At 27.2% G+C, this 12022-nt stretch overlaps 2 protein-coding genes across 6 annotated transcripts in view; both read left to right on the forward strand.

Moving 5' to 3' along the window:
• Positions 1–2998, forward strand: part of LOC108562775 (protein phosphatase 1 regulatory inhibitor subunit 16B) — a 44021-nt gene extending 41023 nt beyond the window's left edge. For 3 of the 4 annotated variants that reach the window (XM_017921201.1, XM_017921202.1, XM_017921203.1), the window contains one exon: positions 2237–2998. In XM_017921201.1, coding sequence (XP_017776690.1) covers positions 2237–2719 — 483 coding nt within the window. In that variant the 3' untranslated portion in view covers positions 2720–2998. The remainder of the gene's footprint in view (positions 1–2236) is intronic. The other variant, XM_017921204.1, reaches the window with a different exon arrangement.
• Positions 2999–9169: 6171 nt separating this feature from the next.
• LOC108562778 (peptide methionine sulfoxide reductase) overlaps positions 9170–12022 on the forward strand; it is a 5067-nt gene continuing 2214 nt past the window's right edge. Inside the window, exon 1 of one of the 2 annotated variants that reach the window (XM_017921208.1) lies at positions 9170–9363. In XM_017921208.1, coding sequence (XP_017776697.1) covers positions 9218–9363 — 146 coding nt within the window. In that variant the 5' untranslated portion in view covers positions 9170–9217. Of the gene's footprint in view, positions 9364–9418; positions 9539–12022 lie in introns of those variants that run through there. The other variant, XM_017921209.1, reaches the window with a different exon arrangement.

A 12022-nucleotide genomic window follows, 5' to 3' on the forward strand; every position in this document is an offset into this window, starting at 1 on the left:
TTTAATTCTTCACACAGCTCACGTATCTTTTATTTGCACTTTTGCACACATTATTACAAATATTAAACACATATTTTTTTTGTGTCAGTCAATATGATTTGGTTTATGATACTACTTTTTTATTTGTCCTTTCAAAAATTCTCTATTAGCAAATGCAAAACTTAAAAACACTAGATATATTTAATATCATGTTTTTTTCAATTTTTTTTTTATAAAATACTTGCAAATAATTGGTAATAACTTTCGTTAATTGATTAAACAATTTTCTATAAAAATATTCATTGTATACTTTATTTAATTATTTCAAGATATAAGATGTAAACGTAAGTTTAAAAAAATATATTTTTTTCTATGTTACAAACTTCTTAGCATCTCTGTGCAACTTTATATTTCGTGTTTCGAAGAATACTCTATTTGAACAAGAAGTGTTAATTAGAACATCAATTATTTCCTCTATTGCCAAGAATACCATATTTAGTGTAGATTTTAACGTTATTATTATACCTTTCTTCTAATTTAATGTAGAAAGTGTTAAGTCTTCTGCAATATACTGAAGATATTTTTTTTATTAATAATGACAGCTAATGTATGTGCGATATGCCGGAACACACAATAAATGTGATTTGTTGTAACAAACCGTTAAATGGAAATCATTTGCATTTAAGTACGTTGTACTTATTTATCACTGCTTGTATATTACGTAAACTCCACTTTGAACTTACCGACGTTTACATAACGTTGTATAGAAAACTAACTTTAAATCTTAGATCTATATGAATTCAAATGCTCTATTTTCAATAGAATTGGGGGACAGGAAAGGGAAATCCGTTTGTTGTTAATGTAAAAAATGTATAATTTACAGATGTGTGCTTTTTTATGATTAATATTATCATTTAATTTTAATAGATATCCACAAACATACATAAAATCTCTAAAATAAATTATAAAATGAGATTTTATAAAAAATTCTTCACTTTGAATATTGAATAAATATCTAATATCTTCAATGCATGAAAATTATGTTTAAATTGACAATCAGTTCTAAACATTCTTAACTTTATACCTAATTTAAAACTTATAGTTTTTTCTTAATTTATTAATAAAACAGTTAATAATTCAAATTGTATTGCTTGCTTTCTATAATTGGTTAGTTAATATTAACAATAATAGATAGTAGTTTTATTTTTCAAATTGAAACATCTAAAATATTGATTATGATAAACAATATAGTTTTAAATAATATTTTATATATTAATAATTTAGTAACGTAAATTTTAAAGTTATTTATTTTAGAACTTATTTATTTAGAATTAAAATTATATTGCTTAGTTTATATTATTAGAGCAGAATGAGCTAGTATATTAAAGTAGCATTAGATCCTAGAAGATTTTTTCCATGTGAAACATATAAAATTCTATTCATCAAAATCGTTGAAGATAATTTAGAATATCTTTTTTCCCTAGTCTTTGCTGATGTGGTTTTTGTCCTATTGGACTTGTTCCATGATGACATGTTGTATGCGTAATACAAACTGATGGATATCTCAAATAATTATGATATTATCGATAACACAGCATTAATGATCACTTCATTATAGTTTCTGGTAAATTTAAAGTATTTTAAAGCGTAATTGTCTGATTATTATGCTACTCTCGTTATCATCAAGTGGATAGGAATTAATAATATTTAATTGACAGGAACTGTATGAAAAGCTAAATAGTAGTAAAGTTATTAAAAATATAATAATATCAAGTATTTAGGTCAGTGTTTTTCAACCTTTTGATGTTGAAACTGTTGAAAATCATTGATATAATAGTTGATATATTCCCGACTTAACCAAGCATGCTTGATTTAGCGCGAAAGTTTTGTATGTGTACAGCAAATATAGAAATTTGTTCCAATGAGGGTCGATCTAATGTAAGGATTATATAAAGAAGTACCAGGAATTGCTGCATTCGCTGCTTAATTCTTAAATCTAAATATTAGTATTATTTTGGTATACTTTCGGCGTTTAATTGCACAGTAAATATAGTCGTGTGTCCATCTAATTATGTAATTTGTATCACTAGTGCTTGTTTTAAGTAAAACAAAAATAGTTTAGTATCTTCAAATTTGAAATAGAGTTCCTTGTTTCTATCATTGATCAAGTGATAGTTGGCACTAATTAAGCTAATTCACGTAGTTCAATATAATTATAGATTTTGTAAGTTTATAATGTGTTTCCTTTGATTCGTAGGGATTGAACTTGGAGGGAACCAGCGTTACCTCTAACGGGGTCCAAAATGGCATGTCGAACAATAACAACAACAGCAGCAGCGGTGATCAGAACAACGAGAGGTTGAAGCCGAGCGACGGGAACGCGCTGCAGGTGCAGGAGCGCAAGGACCCCGATGGCAAGGATGACGACAGACAGACGGAGGAGATGATCGAATGCCAAAACGAGAAGACTTACACGACAGACGTGAATGGTAAAGTGACTGTGGTGCATGTCGTAGTTACAATAAACGGAAATGGAACGTTGGCAGATTTGAAAAAGCAACGGATGCAAATACGCAACAGTAGCGCAACGGACGTGAACTCCCTGAATTCCCCAGTGAGCACGATTTCCGATGGGGATTCAATGGTGAGCCAACAGGCAACGAACGCCGACATCGTCAAGTTCACCACAGACGAGATCGTCGGCGCAGAAAAGCCGAGGAAATGCTGTGTTATCCAATGATCCAATGATTATCAGTATTTTCGGTTTCTCTTCCTATATACATATATATCATTATTATTATCCACTCGGCGATGTTATCCATATGAAAAGTTTAAGTCTGAATACTATTCCTTTATTTTCTTCCCCCTTTTTGTTTTAAATAATAAAATACCCTCTTTTATTTTTCTTTTACCTACATATTAAGAAAGCAGCATCATCGTACATTTTTAATAGCACCTAATCTATAAAAAAAATCATTTCTTTTAGATGTAAATTAACACATTCCAAGAATGTGATAAACTTTAGCTTTTATTTACTATTATTATTATTATTGCAATTACGTTTTAGCGTTTACGTGTATATTGAGATATTTTTTTTTGTTTGTTGTAAATAATTGTTTCTTTTTTTTAAATTAATATTATTTATTGCACCCAGAAACGTTAGTAATATTATTATGATAAAAGCAATAATTATTTCTACGTTCGTTTCCGGGCTGTACGTTACTTATTATATTCGTCGTTATGTTTATGTAATAACCGATCAACAGACGATTTGATTACACCCACCTTACTACGATTATTATTATAATTATTGCTATTGTTTTTGTGTTTATTTTGTTTGTAAAGTGTTAGTTGCTACAATATACCGACTCACTCTCGCGTATTTGTTTTTATCCTATTTTTTTTAATTATTACGAAGCAAAAGACATTGTAAATTATGATTTGTTTTTTTTTAAATTTGTATTCGTATGTTATTACTTTTTTATGAAGAAAAGAAGAATCTATAGGAAATTATTATTCATAATCGAAATGAAATAAACAATACACTTCACAATATAAATATATGTTTGTTTATTTATTTATTTATTGTTATCCAGTTTCCAATTCCAATCTTTTTTAATGAAACGAGAAACTAAAGTGTAAATATTATTGTTAATAAATGTGTTGTTGAATAAATGCATTATTATTATTATTTATAATATTCAACTCACTTTAGGAACTTAAATCAATTTTGCATAAAATAAATACCGACTGAATATTAACATTTAAACTATTATTGTTTTACTTTTCTTTTAGTAAAATAACAATAAATGCATCATTAAAGATTTAACAGAAGTTATTGAGTATCTTCTACTCTTCTATTTTCATTAGTATTTTATTTAATAACAACATTTAAATCAGATGCAGAATCATCAAATTTATTGAAAAAACATATTAAAGAAAATTAAATAAATTAATTGCATTAAAAACACACTATGAACGAATTACATAACAGTAACATCAGTTGTTTTCCGTGAATTACTCTGGATTGATTAAATGAACATCCTTTATAATACCGATGACTCGAACTTGAAAGTTCAATAGGGCAAATCGAAATTGGATATTACCTATAAATACATGAATATTATAACCAGGGATTTTATCTCCCATGAGAATCTCATTGCAATAAGTTGGAGATTGAGAAACTTATTCCTATATGTTATTCACTCATGTGAAACAAATCTATATTGAAACGATATATTTTAATAAGTAATCTTGATTAAAAACTTGATTTGTATGTTTTAATCAAAAACTTATTCTTAACGATAATCACAGTCAATAATCGTTTAGAATTACAAAACCAAAAGTTTAAAAAATTAAACTAAAGTAGATCTTATTACTATAATATTGTTTATCAGTTTCTAATTACATTAATGTAATCTGAAGATTCTGAAACTATTAGTTCATGTATCAATTATTAGACTTAACAAAAACTAAATTAAATTTTACAATTTATATATTTCAAAGTCATCTTAAGTATATTTTAAAACTAACTTATTTTCTAAATACAATAAGATTACTTCAATTTTAACTAAACTTTATTATTTAATTTTGAAAACTAGAACTAATGTTGTGTTAGTTTTCTTATAGAGTTGACCGGATTTTCTAATGTACTGTCTCTAAATTGTAATATATTTTGTTCACGTTTATTTCCATTGCGGTGAGTTAATAATCTAGAAGCAAAACTAGAGCAACTGGGAAATTACATTTAAAATTAAATATAATAAAGTCTCGTGATTGCACAAAAGGAAAGAAATATCGTAAAACGGAAGCTCCACACTTTCGAAATAACTTTGTTGAATGGATGAATCGATGGATTTAGAACCAAATGAACTCCTATCGCCGCTCGAAAACTAATAACGAAGGCCCTTTTCGTCGAACCGACATTATTTATACTGCACACGGGTAATCCAATTTTAGGGGAGTTTCACGGCCCGTGTGATTACGCAACGAACGGAAGAGATAGAGAGGGTGAGAGAGCTTTGCAAATATTGATAATATAATAAACTCAGATAGACGTAACATCGGATAGGACTTTATCAGGTATTTAATAAAGACTGCCGTTTCGGGTAGTTATGAAAAACGATGCAAAAAATGCATTTTGATGAAATTGTTGGAAGTATGCAAAAAGTGCGGATGGAAATATGTAACATTTAAACGAGGAAACGGGAATTCCATGGATAGTCCAGAAGCGTCAAATAATGCGCAATGCTGAAAATGAATTGCAAATAAACGTATTCAGTCAGGCACGTCGTGGGGATTTCACCTAGGCTTTGGAAGGCTCCCATGGCACATATTTTATGTTACTACCGTTTTATGATTTATTCCTAAATCCTTTTAAATGTATTTTTATTCTTGAAAAATACTTTTCACAAAAATGCACCATTGTTATACAAAACGCGCAAATCTATCTTCCTATTAAACTATTGATGTTTACCAATATATTATTTATATAATATAATATTTCATATTAAAAATTCTTGTAATTTATTAATGCATCATTCATTGTTATATTCAATTGTAGTAAAAAAAATATTAATCACATGTTGTAAATCCAACATTTATTAGATATGCAATTTATATGAATTTTAAATATTATGAATATAAATGTTGCATATGCATTTAAAGTTGCCTAGACTTGTTCAAACGTTATCAAGTAAAATTTGCTGCTTAACTCTTTGATGGATATTGGGACGCTCTTTTTGCCACCTTTTTAATTATATAAATATCCAGTAAAGAGTAATTACCACCTTTTAATCAGAAAATTTATTAAAATTATGCATATATTTTGTGATGCAAATCAATTTTTATTATTATTAATAAAATTTACAAAAAAATTTATTTGTCTGGTCCCACTTCGGTTTAGAAATTTCTGGCCTTTTAAAGAGTTAATTAAAACTGTAAAATTATACTTCATATAAATATTACTTTTTTTATATCGTTTTTGTCTTCAGATTAATTTTCAGTCCAAATAATTCAAATTGAAAAATTCCTTTGTACTGGATTTCTATTATTAAAGCAATTGTCTTTACTTTATTTATTAGGTCTTTAATAGAACAACAACATTGTTTTAATTTTGAAAATTGATATTATTTGATACATTTATTCCATGTTTTTTTTCCTAGTAAAATAAATAAACCATCTTAATAAGATCAAGACAAACATTAAAAATAACATTTTGAAGGTTTATTGCTAAAACTAGTGAACATATGTTTGTTATAATTAATGTATTTGGAATTAATATTATAATCTACTGTTTTTATTAACTAAAGAGATTTAAATCTATTTCTTATTGATATAAATCTCTTTGGTCCTTTTTCTACCCCCTATTAATTATAATTGCGTTATTGCAGTTATGTCAAAAGATATGCGATAGAAGAAAAAAAATACAAATCTAAAATAAATCGAATTTTCAACTTTCATATCTTATCACATGATTATTCACCAGATTCTGGCTTTGATGCAAGATGAAAGAGAAAGAGAAAGTTGAGAAACGCTGCAATAGTTAATAATTTAAACTTATTAACTTAAGTTATGTAATTTTATATTATGAAGTAATATACTAAATATAAACTAATACAGCTAAAATTAAATAAATAAATAACAATATATAATCTATTATGAACGCAATTGAATGTTTATGTTTTACAATTATTGTATTGTTTGCGTTTAAATTAATTTAAAAAAAAACGAACTGATAAAGTAAAGCTCTATATTTCTGTAAACATATAATGCGATTATGTAGGTTTTTATTAAGTAATGAAAAATCGAAAGATGATTAATGTCTGAATGGATGCAAGCGTAAATAAAACCTTGGTTTGAAGTAAATCCATGTTAGACTTAATGATGCGTTCTCGTGTGAGATAATAATGTTACAAGGATCTCTTTTTATTTCCTTCATCTGCTCAGAGACATTTTTCCCTTCTCACCTCATTACTTGCTGGCAACAGCGGATATAAAATCATCAAAACTGCGCGCAAAATAAATGGTCATTATTGCATCAGCGCTACTTCTCATGCACTAAACACAATTACGTTATTGTGCATTATTGCTGAAGCGGATTAATGTTATCCTTTTTACCTAAAATTGACAAAGCTTTTCGGTTTTGCACGTGGATGAATTAGAGAATTAAATAATTGTTTTTGTACTGTTCATTTCCAAAATTGTATTGTAATGACGTCGATTTGTCTTTGTTTAATTGAAGATTACTGCAGTAATGTTATCATTGTGCAAACTAATAATATTATTTATATTTCTAAAACTGTAATAATACACACTCATGTTACAAAAATTGATAAATTTATAAATATTATTAAAATAAATAAATGAAAATAATTGTTGTGTACGTTTTTTATTATTCGGATATATTTTTGGATCGGATTAACGGATTGTCAATATTATTAGTTTAATTAATTTTTTTATTATAACAAATTCAGTATATCTGAAGTGGAATTATTACTAGTTGAAAAAAAAATTGGTTCTTATTATATTATAATTTTATAGATGAATTATGTTTGACTCTTTAACTTTTATTATCTATCACAACTAAATTATTATGATAGTTGCTAAAAGTTAAAGTTTCAGTGTCTTTAGTTATATAAAAATAATAATTTGACTAATAAATTATAGAATTATCGCTGAAGCAATACGCAAATTGCGGTTGATATATTTCCACCAACATTTTATTATCGTTAAATATAAAAAAAACCATTTTAATAATTAAGAAGTGAGAAATAGAAATGAAAAACAAAAATAAGTTTTTATGGCCAAGTATTCTCAATTGATAAAATTTTATTTAATTTTTCATTAATATTTTGTAATAATAATTATATGTTCGACTATAAACATGATATAAACTATAAAGCAATTTTTGTAATTATTAAGAAATGCTGGAAGAGGTCAAATAATTCATGGTGAAAGCATGTCAACGTTAATAATACGGTTCAATTAAAAGGAAACTTTTCAGAGTCAACTTTCTTATTGATTGCTGGATATTTTCATTAACAAACATTATTATCATTATTACAAAACAATAGTTTGAATATTTTAAATTTATTATTTATTTTCTGAAACCTTAATTATAAAATTAAATTAAAATTTAATTAAAAAATAATACATACATAATGATAATTTTCCATAACTATTTACAAAGGTGTTGAAAACGATAAGAAATACCTCATTTACTAAAAAAACATTTTTTTTGAAAATTAAGTATTTGTTATATAATCGTTTTAGATTGAAATCTATAGGCCGGATTGAAACTGTATTAGCGACAAGAATATTACAAGGATATCTACAGCACCGTCGGACACTTAAGTTCAAGGATGAAAACCTCTTCTGGAATTGGTATTCAACGGAACGCTCGATTGTTATTTCCTAATTACAGGAATCGGCTATAATTTTTCTTCCCAAAGAAAGAATCTCTTGCATTCCACTTAAATGGACGTGTACACCTCTATTCTATTCCGCCAATGGAATTGCAACGATCCATCAGAATACTTGAAAAACAAGCTCTTCTCGAGATATTTTTTAATAACGTCCGCAGATTATGCGATCGACCTCTCGAAAACCAATCAATAATGGAACAGACACACTTCCCTTCTGCAAGCGCTCTTTATTATCAAGTGGCGTTTTTTAAATTGCCATTGATAAAGCCACTGCATTAGATTTGGGTCAAGATCAAAACTGCGTTTGTATATAAAAAAATGTTATTGACCATGAACCTCTTGTTTTCTCCTATTTCTATAAATATTACTTTAGATAAAGATTAGCATCCGCAATTTTTCGGGTCAACAACTCTTAGAAGAGCTAATTTACTCTTCGGGAAATACAAAAACTACGTCTTGAAACGACCATTAATCCATATATAAAATAGATTGGTGTCAGGCTGTAACAAGTTTTTTTTTTTTCATTTTAAATTACATTTGCGCACGAGAGATGACCATCCAGTTGTCTTATTCAAACTCGAGACGATGTTGCATCATCCTTTTTCCGTTGCGGTACAAAAGGCAGAGCAATTGCACGTAACTGGTCCTTTGTTGCGGATTTTTTTTGTCGCTTGCATTATTTTCGTTACCTTTTTTTTATTTTCAGATGACCGAAGTATCATGAGAAAGGTTATCGCACAACAAAATGAGTAACAATTGCTTTATTTTCGAGCGTTACGCGTCTACTCGAAGCTTAACTGTGTAACGAGTGGATGGTAGTAGGGTTAAGAAAATTGGCTGAGATAATGCGAATGTTAAAAGTGAAGCGACAACCAAAGTTTGGTCATTCCACTCTTGGACATACGTCTGATCACTCCACAGTACACTTGTTCCTTGCATCCAATATTTTTCGTTTGAGGTAAGTGGGGGAGCGCTTCTAACAATAATCAAACAACAACAATAACAAAATGCGTAACAAATTCAATCTGGTTTCGTGCGCGATCTGGGCTTGAGCTTGTGCGCGTTTATTGATTCCCTCTTTAAATAGAATACAAATTTTCATTGTAACTTTATATGGGTTCCATTCAAGCACGGTAAGACAATTGCAACACTTAATTAATTTTACTACACTCGCTTCAATCAAATTAAAATCTAATGTAGTTACATTTTATGACACACAATATTATTTAATTGGAGTACATCCATCTTCCAAACTTGATAATTAAACTAAATGTTAATTACATAAACAGATTTATCCGTAAAAATAATATAATCAACAACATTATTGCAATTAATTATGTGATATATGTATTCCAATTAATTAATGTAATTCGCACAAAATTCACACAATTAGCTTTTAATTAAATGATTTGTATATTACAAAAAACAATTAATTTACCAAATTTAATAGAAATATTGGATTTCTATTTTTTTTAATACAATTTGTGTTTATGATGTGATTACAATTATTATTCATAATTTATATTAGTTATATCCGTAAATGATTACGAATAATTCATGAGTAATATACTAATAAATGAAAAATGTAAGTTATATAAATATAATTTTTTAAAGTTTTGTTTATTAATTTAATTATAACAATTTTTTTAAAATGAACAAAAAAATTGTGTATGAAATTAATGAATTTTTGTTTCACCTTCATGTTTGTTTTCATAAATAAATAAATAATAAACATAAAGTTCAACTGAGTATCAATCACAAAGCGAAATAAACGTAATAAAAAACAAAATCAAAACAAAATAATTATCTGCAGTCAATGTAAATAAACACAAGATAGGTCAATCAGCTAATTTTTTTGTATATGTTTTGTATTTGATTTGATATTACAACAATAGTCATTAAATTACGAAACAATCTATAATCTATTCAAATTAAACAATAATATTGCAAACTTTTTATATCAATATTTATACACCAGCGAAAATTTAAAAACAAAGAAAAGTTTATAATTAAATCTAAATAATGTATAAATATTGTTTTAATAAACACCAGAAGAGTTTTCAAAACTTTTAATTAACTAATTACCATAAATCTCTAGCAGAATATAATACACGAATGAAGTATATGAAGAACGATATAAAGTTTAAATTGTAAATCATTTCATTCCTTACAAAAAAAATGAATAAATATACAAAAAAAATAGAAAATAGAATTATAGAAATAATAGACTAGAATATATACAAAATATAATATACAGGTATCTCCCGACTCACCAACTAACTCCATTCCAAAAGGTTGTTCGTAAGCCGAATTTGTTCGTAAAGTGGAATTTAAAAAAATTCAAAATATACTTATCTTACCATACTTGGTTTTTACTTTTATATATGTTAATTTCTGTATTACTGACTGCATAAATTTGAAAAAATAGATTCAAATAAACAAAATATTTACTTACAAATACTTTTCAATGTAGACATCACAATTATTTAATAAAAAACGACAAAAGAAACAAAGCAACAAAAGAGATAGTACATCTTTCAAAAATATTATATTTTATTAACGAAATTATCATTTGGACAGTTATTTTTTTTATCACTATATATCTCTTTGTAAGGAGTGAGCTTTGAGAATTTTGTTCGTAAGTCGGAGGATACCTGTATATTTTATTTCAAGAAAGGTTAATTTTTTTATAGTTATAAACTATAATTGTTATAATAAATAATATAATTGTATGCCTACTTATTATAATTAATTTGTTTTTCTATGTCAATGAAATAATTATATTTAAATATGAAAAATTAGTTTACTGTAGTTTTTACAAAGAAATCATTCAATAAAATCAAACTATATAAATACAATTTATAACCGAACTAAAGACAATAAATTTAATATTTCGCTGTTAAACTGCGCCGAAGACACGGGTTGTCTTCGGCCTGATTACATAATGGAGTTCCACAGGTCGATACGAAAATGGTTACGAAGCCGAAGCGCGATCATTTTATTGTCTTATTTAACAAGAGAACCGGAAAATTGAGTTAAATTACCAGACGTGTAAAAACCTGAAAGGTCGAACTCGAGGCCGAATAAATCTTCTTTTCGCCCATAGAAATCACCTGTTCCGAAGGGCATCATCGATTTGAATAATTTTTAGAGTTGCAAATTACATTACGCAGTACTTTAATGTATGTATATGCAAATTCGCATGAACGATTCTGTTCGGCGCGATCAATTTTTAACTTCGAACAAGACATTTTTTATTACAAATTCGTATTATAAAAAAAATCTATACATTATATTGTAGTTTTGCTATAAAATATTTGAATCGTGACAAAATTATTTGTAAAGCAAATGTGAGTATAACGAAAATATTGCGTTTTTATTAAATATTATTTAATTATGAGTTTGGATGTAATTTTGTCTCCTCTATCTGTACAGTTATTGACTTGCAGAGGAGATATTGGTGTACGTGATAAAAGCCACCTAAACGCACAATGGGAATCAGTGTAACTCAAAACGTATGGTTGCTTCGAGTTGGTAGAACGCATCTACGAAAATCAGAAAAAGAAAGGAAATAAGCGGTTTTCCTGGCTCATCATAAATCCGTTGACGACAATAAT

This window comes from Nicrophorus vespilloides, unplaced genomic scaffold (assembly GCF_001412225.1).
Source record: "Nicrophorus vespilloides isolate i.1.1-1 unplaced genomic scaffold, Nicve_v1.0, whole genome shotgun sequence".
NCBI classification, from domain to species: domain Eukaryota; kingdom Metazoa; phylum Arthropoda; class Insecta; order Coleoptera; family Silphidae; genus Nicrophorus; species Nicrophorus vespilloides.